Genomic DNA, 12,348 nt, shown 5'->3' on the forward strand with positions numbered 1-12,348 from the left:
GAGACTTGGTTCTAAACTTACTAGCTGGGCCATCCTCACTGAGCTTCAGTTTGCTCATCTGTGAAACAGTGTATTTGCACCACTTACCTTGCAGGATTGTTGAGGAAAGCTTTCCACATCTTGTAGAGCCAGAGGCCTCTTGCCCTAGGCTCTTCCACTCCCACTAGGCCATAGTATCCCTCCTTCCTATCCAGTGAGAGGAAAACCAGACACATAGAAAAGACACTGATCCCAACCAAAGTTTATTTCTATAAATTTGTACAAAATGCTTTGATATGGTACATTGATTTGAGAAATATGAAGAGAGAACATGTATATACAGGCTCATTTTGCCATAAGGTGCTAGGATGTGAGAAGGCATCTCTGGTCCCCCTGCTCTGCAAAGGCACGTAGATGAGAGGATCATAGGGATTCACACTGGAAGGGAACTGAGAGGTTAAGTAATCCATAGTCCTCATTTTATAGGAGGAAAATGAGGCCCAGGAAAGGTGACTTGCCCAAGACCACACATATATATAGCTTCTGACACAGATGTGAGGTTCGGGGTCACTTCTGGCACTTGCCCTTCAGGTAAATGGCACCACTTGTCAAGCCTACAAGGCCTCAAACCAGGCCCTAAATGGGAGGAACAGTCCCTATGGAGGTCACTTCTTCCCTCAGATGCAGAAACAGGAGAGGAAGCTATCTTTGTGTAAACTTTTAGCTATCATCAAAGGCATGGCTTGGGCCCTATGGGTTGGTCCTACATGAATTCTCATCCACATCTTCAACTTCCTTTCAAGACCTTTTCAGTTGGGCCACACAGGTATTCTCCCATTGTGGGAGCTGGCCTGTATTTCCCCAGCCAGGAAGGAGCTCATGAACCCCAATATTACATTTCTGTTTCTATCTCTGCTTAATGAGGAGGAAACTGAGACCTAAATATGTGGAATGACATGCCCAGGGTCACCCAGGCAGTAAGTTAGAAGCATTTTATGCCAGGTCCACTATTCTGACATTCAGAGTTGAAAGAGAAACATTTACCAAAGGGGAATGTGAGATGAGGAGGGGACAGCATCAACAAGGTGTGCTTACTGGTCTACATGTGACAAAAAATCTGGGGGGTAGGGGAAAGTGGGGACCATGCAAAAATCTCAAAAAGTAGAAGGTAGTTTTCAGGTCCCTCCCAGTCCCACTCCCCCAAAATAATAAGAGGAGATAAACACTAACATTTCCTATCCTACATACTACCATCTCTACCTGGGAAAGTATTTCTCTGCTTAATGAAATCACCCAAAGGTCCACCCCATTTGTGCAATATAGGTCAGGATCAGTGGCAGCTGAATTGCATTAGAGGGTCATCACTTTCCTTGCTTTAGGACCAGACAGTAGTAGGGACTGTTATGTTGTTGGGGAACAAGTCCACATTAATGTGAACACATTAGGGCTGGGGACAGGACAAAAAGAATGTGGTTGGATTTAAAAGTTATTTCTCTAGGGTCTAAGGTGAAGTTTTATAGGATTATAGGATCCTTAGGCTAGAAAGGATGCTAGACACTATCTAGTCTAATCCCTCTCATTTTAGAGGTGGGGAAGGTGAACTTTGGGTACCATGTGATTTGCCCAAGGTAAGATAGGTAGTGAATTGTAGGGCTAAGATCTGAATCCAGCTTCCTCTAATTTTATATCCTGAATGCTTTCAAACAGTCCTGGTCTCCTCATAATTAAATAGGAAGGTTACTTTTTTTTTTTTTTGGATGATGGAAGGAATCAAGTTGAGAAATGAGGAGAGAAGCCAGGATAAAATTAGCTGTTCAAAGTGAGATGGCCTGGAAGCAAGAGAGTTTGATACATTCACTTTTTTCCTTAAAAAAGACCTAACATTGTAATATTTTAACAAAATTATTTTGTTATTATAATTTTTTTAAAATAACCCACAGACACCCATGAGGCTTCCAAATTTACAGAACAAAAAGCACTTGAGAACTTGGTAGAAAAATGATTTGAGGCTGACTCTTCCCCCAAGGGGGAGGCTACTGGCTGCCTGCCACCAGCCCAGTCCACTTAGTTCACTTCCAGAACTTCTGTCTCAGGAAGGCCAAACTTAGTTTTGTGCTTGTCAAAGAGTTTCACCAGGGACTCCATGTACATGCCATGGTATAGGTCGATGTCCTTCTGGCTTGGATGCTCAAGTTTGGGAATGGTGATGGGCTCACCCACTGTCAAGAAAAAGATGTTATCAGATATTTTGTTACAAGCCTTGCTAGTCTACCTCCTGCCCATAGCTCCTCCCAAATGGATCTCCTTTACAATACCAGAAACCAAGAGAGGATGAAAATAACATTGGTTTTGTAGTCAAAAGAATCTTAACTTAAACTTTCCAGGTAGGTCATTTACTACCTGTGCAACCTTGGACAAAATCATTTTGCATGTGTTTCCTCAACTGTCAAATGAAGGGTTGAACAATTATAAGATTTTTCTAGGGCTAAAATTTTATAATCCATATTCAAATCCTGCCCCTAACACTTATAGCTATGTTATCACTGAAGAGTCCCTTCGCCTCTCAGCTTTAGTTTCTGCATCTGTGAAAAAGGGATAAGAAGAATTTTTGTGGATATTGAGAGGGAAATGTTTTGATTTATCTTAAAGCCTCAAAGGAATATGAGTTATTTTTACAAAATTTCCTAAAGCATTTTTTACATAATAGACTCATTAAGGTAGAGAACACAAAAGTATTATTTGCTGTACAAATGACAAAAATGAGCCCTACCCAGTGAGAAAAGTGGGAGCTAAAGCTAGAACCTAGATATCCTGACTTCTGTCCAGTGTTGTTTTCATTATACAAAGTCGGAACTTGAAAGGCCTTGTGATCTAAAGAAAAGGAAACTATTCTTGGAGTTAGAAAGATGTGAAGTTGAGTCCTGGCTCACCATTTTTTTCATGGGGAAACTAAGACACAAAAAAGAAGCAAGGCATGTTCTATATATATTGGTTATGGGATTATGGGCAAGTTATATCCCTGATTTCTTTAAGATAAAGTTCCCTCCCTCCAATACAAAAAAGGAAAACACTTGCTCTAGCATGGCTTACATGACTGTTATGTGCAATCTACTCATTTTACAGGGAAGAAAATTGAGGCCCAGAAGGGGAAAATCACTTGTGATACAATAGTATACCACCAAAGAGAGGTGTGAGTAGAAACTAGACCATTCCTGACTTTCTGATAGTATGTCCTTTCAACTTTATCACTGATCTTTGAAGGAAAAGGATTTCAATAGACAAAAAAGAGGCAGCAATAAATTCCTGGCCAGGAGGATGGCCAGTACAAACAGCCAGAAGGCAGGAGGTTATAGGGAAAGTTTGGAAAACAGCTACTTGTCCAGTCTGGCTGGAATGTAGAGTGTAGGGTGAAATAAAAGGGAATTGGAATTAGATTGTGGAGGGGCTATTCAAAGCATTTATAGCCTTTTAAGAGAGATTGTAAAATAAGGTAAAGAGGAGGTAGATTAGTTGGTTTCTAAGGTCTCTTTCAATTTAGACAATTTGTATAGCAACAGATTTTCACAGGAAGATCCCCTGCAGGGTTAACTGTGTTCTGGCCTCTTCTCCCTTACTCCCAGGTGGTGCTAAAAATGCTCTCCTATACTCTGAAGGTACTTTGCATAATGCCAAACCCTAGGTGAGTGCTTGATAAGTTTGTTTGATCTACACACAGCTTCAGACTCCACCTTTGCTCCTTTGTTTTCATGAAGCTGGGCTGAGGGCACAGTTTGAGCTTACCCTCTGCATTTTTTCTGCCCAATCTCTCCCTATGTTGGTTTTCAAAAAATTTCCCCACCAACTCAAGAGGTACTAAAGGCAGCATAAAAGGAAACTCAGGGGTATTTTGTCCAATAATGTAGATGAGAAAACCGAGAAAGATGAAGGTTTAAAGTAAGCATTGGAGGTGGGGTCTGAATCTAGGTTCTCCAGGGCTAATGTCTTTTCCACGTACCACTCTGCCTCTGTGATTATCTCTATTATACAGAGGAGAAATCGAGGCCCAGAGAAATTAAGTGAATAGTTCAAGGCCACTCAGCTAGTAAGTAGCACCAAGGGCTCCGAGTGCAGGGCTCTATGATAGCACATTGTACCTTTCCTGTTTGTGACTGAATTCTAGGGAGGCCAGCTCTGAGTCCAAACTGGTTCCTACCTTGGGTGGGCTTCTACCTGGCAAAGGGGGTTGTGAAATTATTTATTCTGCAGATTCTACTTTGAGTGGTTCTCCTACCATCTGCTCCTAGCCTGTCCATAACCCTACTTACCAACTGTGGTGATAGGCTTAGAGTACGGTACTAGGCCCCAAGTGTTGGAGGAGAAGAAGCCACGACCATGGAAAAGGCAAGGAGCAAAGCCAATGTATTTCTGGAACTTCTTCTGGACCCATCGGCCCCATGAACCCTCCTCAAAGATTATTTGTTTATAAACCTCGTTTTCCCCAAAGGAATAGATGGGAACCAAGTCAGCCCTAGAGGGAAAGAAAGCACCAAAGGAAACTTTCAAGTCTAAACCACACCTTCAAACTTCATTTCATAGTAAAACTAAAAATAATGTGTCATTTTCTTTGCCTATAAAAGACAGAGTAGGCAAATTAAATTATCTTTTGTCCCTTCTAACACTGATATTTTATAATTTAAGACTTAGCATCCACATTTGTAAAATTGGGATAATCTCGATCATCCCTACTCAATACAAGGTGGTTAGCAGGGACCAAAGGAATTATGAGAACTACAGAGGGTCTTGGAAGATCTACTCCAAGCTTATAATTTTACACTAGGAAAAAACTGAGGCTGAGAGATGGGAAATGATTTGAATAAGGTCACATAGCTAAGGAGATTATCTAACTTCCCAGCCAGGGTTCTTTCTAATATCCTACAAATGGGTGCATAACCTGGCCACTGCCCTCCTTCTCCCAGCCTGCTCACCCATGCCTCAAGGCTAGTTTCACAAAGCCCTTCCGATTCTTCAGAGTGACAGCATTCTTTCCAGGTGCGGAATTCAAGGACTCGGCAGCACCCCCCACCACAATGATGATAGCATTGCCGCTCCCATTCTTGGAAAGCAGATAATCAATGGTGTCACGGTTGACAGGGCAGATACCTGTGGTAGAACAGAGCCATCTATGAGGTGGTGCTGAGGAAGTCAGCACTGCTTCCTCATGTTCTACCTTCCCCCCACCCCAGGACCTCAGAGGCTGAACCCCTGGGTGACCCAATTCTATTTTTAAACTCTTTTCCTCACAGAAGTTCCATGAGGTAAGCAGTACAAACATGAGCCTCACTTTTACTGAGAAGCAGACAGAGACAAAGGGGGAGCAATGGACCAGTATAGTAATTTGTTGTTGTTGTTCTAGGCCTGTGATTCTGTCAGAATATAACAAACTCATGTGGAAACTCTGTCCCCATGGATGCAGATCTTCAACTCAGCTATAACTTGTTTTAGAGAGTGCTTTGGGACACTGAGTGACTTGTCCACAGGGGTTCAGTCACACAACTTGTTTGTGCCAAAGGCAGGACAGGAACCTAGGTCGTCATCCTAAACCCCAAACTTCTATCACTATACCAAATTTTTCACATAATGAAGACACTGACTGATTTTTCCATTAGTGTAGGGTTTACAAAGTGATGTTTTTATCTCTTTACCGCTGCTTTTATAAATATATGCATATATTTATATATACATCCAGAGAAATATACATATGTACTTATATATAAACATAGCTTTATAATTATATCTAGAGATATAATTATAAATTTCATCATTTTACAGATGAGGGCACTAAGATGCAGGAGTAAAATGGCTAGGCCACATTCACATGGCTAGTAAGTAGGCATGACTGTATTAAGTGTGCACATTGTAAACTGTGCACTTGAGTGAATTTTGCTGTGGTGAAGGGTGGCAGGTGAGTCATGGTCTAATTCATCCACTTGGATCTTATTAATATGGCTGATAGTAGTTTTGAATAGGAAAAAAGTTGGGGGGAAAGATGCTAATAACTCTTATGACTTTAATATTCCATCAGGGGGCAGCATCAGAACAAGAATCACAGATCAGAGAGAGAATCGCTCATTTGAAATTTAGGGATGAAAGGGGCCTGGCCTTCAATTTCTCTAGCAAGTCCATCTTTCTCAAATTTAGATATGAAAACTGAGACTCAGCGATACTTGTCCAAGTCATCCTGGAAATAAGCAGCAGAAGTCAGAATTCAAATCCAGCTCTTTTCTCCAAATTCAATGTTCCTTCCATTCTACCCTAAAGAACTGGAAGGGCCCTCAAAGGCTGAACATTAAGTTCCCATTTCCCTATCTGGTCACCCAGGACCCAGGCTTTACTCTCTACTCTCTGGTACCTCAGGACAGGTCTGGACTTTTAGAAGACTTGATACTCAACCCAGCTTTGTCACTTAACTGCCTATGTGATCTTGGTAAAGTATTACATTGTATTTATTTTGAAAATATTTTTTCAGTGTGTGTATTTATTCTTTTCACTAATAAGAATGTAAATTACTTGAGGACAGGAATTTGCATTAGAGCTGGCTAAATGGTAGGTGTTTAATAAATGCTTGGTGGATTGACTGAAGTCATGTACTTCTTTGTTTCCTATGACTCTAAAAAACTTCCAGTGTCCATGGCCTAATCTGAATGTCAGAAATCCTGTGATGCAGGTAAGACAGATACTGGTATCCCCATTCTAGAAAAAAGAAAACCAATAACCATTTAAGTTGATAATTTGGTAAACCAGTCAAATCTCACTTCTTTTCCTTATGAGGTCATGTTGTTGACTGTTCCCTGGTGCTCCAAATGATGTGAAAAAAAAATTTTTTAATTGGCACTACTTTTCTCTACTGAAATATGCAATTATATATGTTCCAAAATGAAATAACTTTTACTGTGACACTCTAAGACTATAAGAATCTCTAATTTCCCTGGCACAAGTCCTCCTTTCACTGGTATAGATGGCAATGGCACTACAATCAGTATATGATTTTCTTTTTTTTAAACCCTTACCTTCCGTCTTGGAGTCAATTGGCTCCAAGGCAGAAGAGTGATAAGGGCTAGGCAATGGGGGTCAAGTGACTTGCCCAGGGTCACACAGCTGGGAAGTGTCTGAGGCCAGATTTGAACCTAGGACCTCCCGTCTCTAGGCCTGGCTCTCAATCCACTGAGCTACCCAGCTGCCCCATATTATTTTCTTAAGCTGCTGTTAGCTGAAAAATTCAACACTCTGTAGCCAGCCTGGTTAAAAGTCTCTCTGAGCTTAGCCATTATGCTATGCCTGAAATAAAACAGTCTAGTCCTATATTGGCGAAGACGTGGCACACATGCCCCAGCATATTGGAGGGGGCTGCTCCATTCCTCCTCTCCACTGTGCCTAGGGACAATGTTCAAATGCCTCACCCCTCTGCCCAGCAGCCAAATGAAAGTACTTCTTGAGGTAATGGGGAGAGGGGAGGGACGGTTTCACAGGCAACTTGAAGGTGCAGTTTGGGCATGTGATCTCTAAAAGGTTCACCAACACTGGTCCAGTCTTCTACCATAACCAAAGTGGAACTGAGGTCTTTCCAGTAGTTCTTTCTAGTAGATCCAGAGGATCTACTAGAGCTTGTGGTTGGCTGGCACAATCTCTGAGAGCCCACTAAAATGAGGCAATAGAGGAAGGCATCAGGGAAAAAGGGATTTAATTTCTACTACTTAAATGTCCTTAGTTCCTTTTTATCTTAGGGGTAATTTCAAACCCTTAAAGTCTCCCCCACCCTAAATCAGAACTACCTATGGGTTCCAATAATATATTCTATTCTCCAAAGTGTTTGATGGTCAATATGCTGGGGTCTTTCAAAGTAAGATAGTAGGATTATGTGGCAACCAGGATTAAGTGGTACCTGAAGCTGTTAAGCCTAGAAACTGTATTGTCCTCTTAAGGTCATGTTATAAGTTGCTGGGAAGATTCTTGGATACTTATCACTGACAATTCTTTGTTTCTTTTAAAACCTTTTTTGCCCCATAAATGCTAGTAAAGCCCTTGTAATTCACTTGACTGACCTCATATAATAATTAGTTTGCACCTTTCAGGAATGCTGTATTTATGTAATAGTGCAGTAGAATTACTACCCATGTTTGTGTCTTCCTTACAAGACCAAGTTCCATGGGGGCAAGGTCTATAAACATGTTTATCTCCCCAAGGGCCCAGGATTGGATTATTCTCTGAACAAGCATCTCCTGAACATTTATTTGTGTGTTTGAATTTCTAGAAACCTCTTATAGTGGCCCTTTTAGACTAGATAGCATGAGACTGAGCCTCTCAACTAGAGAAGGTGAGGAAGAGAGGTATCATAGATAAGCCTTCCCAAACACAGGGCATAAGCAGGAAGTCCCTGGGAACTAAAAAGATGAGAGACCCTAGAGGCAAACCCTAGCTACTGTCCTTTAAGAAGCAGCTATACTACACAGTAGGAAGTGCACTAGGTTCTAGAGTCAGGAGTCCTGAAGTCAGTTTTCACTCTTATCTTATCCTGTCTGTGAAACACTGAATAAGTCACTTAACTTCTGAGTTTCAGTCTCCTTATCTTTAAAACAGAGACATCATTATTATTAACTTACTACCTACTACCATCAATAGGGAAAAGGCTACTTCCCTCACAGAACTGTTGGTGTTTTAAGTGCTTTATAAAGTTTGATGCACTACTGAGTGTGAGTCATTACTGTTCTCACAATAGGGAGTTATGTCAACATTTACCAAGTGCCACCTATGTGCCAGGCACTGTGCTAACTTCCAATAATACAAAAAGAAAGCTAATGAGGAAGATAATATGCAAATAATTATGTACAAACAAAGTTATATATGATAACTTGGAAATAATTAACAGATGAGGTTTGTTTTTTTTTCCCTTTTGGTTTGTGTTCTTTTGCAAAATGGTTAATATGGAAGTGTTCTGCATGGTTGCATATGTATAATCTATCAAAGCACTTGGAAGGGGGAGGAAAGGGAATTTGGAGCCTCAAAAATTATAAAAAACTAATGTTAAAAATTATTTCTGCATGGAATTGAGAAAAAACTGAAATAAAAACAACTTTAATAAATAACATGGAAGGCATTAAAAAATTAAGGGGGGAATCAGGAAAGGCTTCCTATAGAAGGTGGGATTTTAGTTGGGACTTGAAGGAAGTCAGGAAAGCCAGTAGGCATAGATAAAAAGGATCATCAATTTAAACCTAGAATAGACCTTAGAGATCACCAAGTTGAAAAATTTAAAGAAATTGAAGCCTAGAGTATGACTTTGTCTAAAGATACAAGTTAGCAAGTGGAAGAGCTGGGATTTGGACTTTGATCTCTTGTCTCCAAATTCCATCCCCCTTCCAATGTACAATACTGCTTCTGAGGACAGAAGTCCAAGATAGGAATAGCCCTGGGATATGGAATACATATATATTATATATATAAAAATTGAAAACGGCTCCTTAAATAGAATTTTTAAGAAATGTAAGGGCCCCAGAGATCCTCTACTCCAATTATCTAATTTTATAGATAGAGAAACTGAAGGAACTTCAGCAGCTTGAAACTTGGAATCAAGATGGAATTAAGGAATACACTAAAGGCATGCTGTCCCTAAAGAGGACTTGGTGGGTATATGTAGAGAAAAATCAAAGGATGAAGCTATTTGGAGTTTTCTTATAAGGATGTGAGAAGGATACATTCATTATGTTTCAGTTTTCTTACCTCCAGACATTAAGTATTCTCTTAACACAGGGACCCTGAAGTTCCCAGCTAACGTTGCCAGATAAGGCCGGATACCAGGAAATTTCTTTCCAACCTCTGTGGCTTCAGTGCTAAAGTTGCAGAAGGCCCCCAAGCCCATGATACCATGGGGGTGATATCCAAAGATGTAATTTCGAGTTGTCAGCAAGTTGTGAGTCTTCACCAGCTGGGATAAAGAGTCAGGGCAAAAGGAAGAGAAAGATATAACAGAATCTTGGAGCCAGAAAGGACCTCCAGAAAGCATTTGGTCCAAGTTATCACCTAATACACAAATCTCCATTACAGTATGACACTGTACTTGTCATCCATGTGTGAAGACTTCTAGTGACATTAAGCACCACTATGTTTCTAAGAAACTAGTTATATTTATATAACTCTTTCTTCTGTATAAAGTCCTGGGTCCCAAAAATGTTAACCCACTCATTTGATTCTATTCACAGGGGCCACATCAAACTGCTTATCCTTATGTGAATTTTATTTACTTTTGTTCTCTTTCCCAGTCACAGGCTGAGTCTATGAATATAGCAATACCAATAATAATTATTATAAAATTAATATTTCAGTAATTGGTAACACTTGTACATTTTTCTTTTTCTTTTTTAATTTTTTAAATTTTATTGCCTTCTGTCTATAGAATTAATACTATGTACTAGTTCCTAGGGAGAAGAGTGGTAAGGGCTAGACAATGGGGGTTAAGTGATTTGCCCAGGGTCACACAGTTAGGAAGTATCTGAGACCAGATGAACCCAAAACTTCCCATCTCTGGGCCTGGCTCTCAATCCACTGAGCCACCCAGATGCCCCCTTTATTTCCTTTTTAAAAAACCCTTATCATATAAGCTCTAAAGCAGAAGAGCAGCAAGGGCTAGGCAATGGTGGTTAAGTGACTTGCCCAGGGTCACACAGCTAGAAAGTATCTGAGGTCAAATTTTAACCCAGGACCTCCAGTCTCCAGGCCTAGCTCTCAATCATCTGAGAGACCTTGCTCCCCCCACTTCTATTTCATTTCTGTTTACCCTTCTCCTCCTCTCCTAATTCAACAAAAGTTTATATGAAGAGCTTTCTTTACAATAACTTTCCGAGATAGGTAGTTGAAGTATCACCTTCCCCATTTTAGAGAAGCAGAAATGGAATCCAAATGATTAAGTAATTTGTTCATGGCCATATAGCTAGTAAATGTGGAAGTCTGAACTCACATCCAGGTATCCTTGCTCCAAGTCACTGATCATAGATTTTGAGGTGGAAGGGACTTTAGAGACCACCTAACTTTAATGTGCTATTTTATGGCCTTTTGAATAAGATATTGTATGAAAAGTACTTTTAAAATCTCAAAGTGCTATATAAGTGTTGTTATCGCTAGAGGCCAGAACAAGCCTCTATGAAAGAGAGAGGCCAAGTCCAGCAGCTTGTGCCAGCCTAGGCTGGAAAAACAAAACATACTAGGACTTGGAGCCCTAGTGCTGACCTCCTATGCCCTTGTTGTTAGGGACTATAAACAAGACTGACACCATCACTGATCATTGGTCATTCCATCATTCCCCATTCCTCCACCCCCAGGATGAGACAGATACTTTGGGTAAAGCCTCATAGCAATGATTGTTCTACGTCCCTCACGTGCCCCTCCCAGAACCCATCCTCCAAAACAAAATATCCATTCGAGTGAACCTATCTGGCCCTTGCCAGGGATGAAGCCCAAGGTGACACTATTTTTTAATCACAGGAAGGGGGAAGGGACAGAGTCCCACAGTAGATAAAGACAACCAAAGTCAACTCCTACACCCTCAAATCCCAAAATCCTATCACTTGCCTGGAGTATAATCAGCATTTAAAGGTAGGGGGTGGGAGAAGTGATGTTTATTTTTAAATTGGTACTTGGCAAAAACAAGTCCCAGAGCCTGAGATTTCCTGGATTTTGGCTTGGGAGTCATGTATCCAAAGTAAGAACCTTTTGCTGTTTGACTAGAGATGAGTTGAAAACACCTACCACAAAGGTTTTCACTTAGCTCTGGGGGGAAAGTAGGAACTTAGGTTCTATTCCCTGTGTCATTTTAGACACATTATCCCACTTTTTCTCAATAAAAATAATGCTCAGATGCCCCATGTCATAACAGTGTCCTTGCATTCTAAGAAGGCTAAACCAGCCCAGAATAAGTTCAGGTAGGTCCTAACAACCCGGAAAGGCTTTGAATGAACCTGGACATGGCCTGTTCTCTAAAGACCAGCTTAGCTAAGGTTCAAGATGGTTTGCTACCAAGTAGTGATTTTTTTGGTCAAGATGACCTGTGAACATTAGCAGCAGCTGATGTTTCTCTGACATTTGAAGGCTAACAAAGCTCTTCATATCTATAATTTCATTGGTTTCTCAAAGCAATGACAACTAGCATTTATATAGTACTTTAAGGTTTGAAAAGCACTTTATGAACATTATCTCATTTTATCTTCACAATCCTTGGGCAGTAGGTGTGATAATTATTTCTCTTTATAGATGAGGAAACTGAGGAAAACAGAGGAAAACAGAGGTAAAATGACTTGCCCTGGGGCACACAGTTAATAAGTGTCTGAAACTATATTTGAACAG

The 12,348-nt window shown here is 40.5% G+C and overlaps 1 protein-coding gene across 1 annotated transcript in view; it reads right to left on the reverse strand.

Moving 5' to 3' along the window:
* Positions 1 to 221: 221 nt before the first annotated feature.
* DGAT2 (diacylglycerol O-acyltransferase 2) overlaps positions 222 to 12,348 on the reverse strand; it is a 51,482-nt gene continuing 39,355 nt past the window's right edge. The window contains exons 7-10 of the mRNA XM_056794953.1: positions 9,733 to 9,937; positions 4,944 to 5,118; positions 4,284 to 4,486; positions 222 to 2,198 (exon numbers count right to left, since the gene is read on the reverse strand). Of these exons, the coding sequence (XP_056650931.1) occupies positions 2,044 to 2,198; positions 4,284 to 4,486; positions 4,944 to 5,118; positions 9,733 to 9,937 (738 nt within the window). The 3' untranslated portion in view covers positions 222 to 2,043. The remainder of the gene's footprint in view (positions 2,199 to 4,283; positions 4,487 to 4,943; positions 5,119 to 9,732; positions 9,938 to 12,348) is intronic.

Source organism: Monodelphis domestica, chromosome 4 (assembly GCF_027887165.1).
Source record: "Monodelphis domestica isolate mMonDom1 chromosome 4, mMonDom1.pri, whole genome shotgun sequence".
NCBI lineage: Eukaryota > Metazoa > Chordata > Mammalia > Didelphimorphia > Didelphidae > Monodelphis > Monodelphis domestica.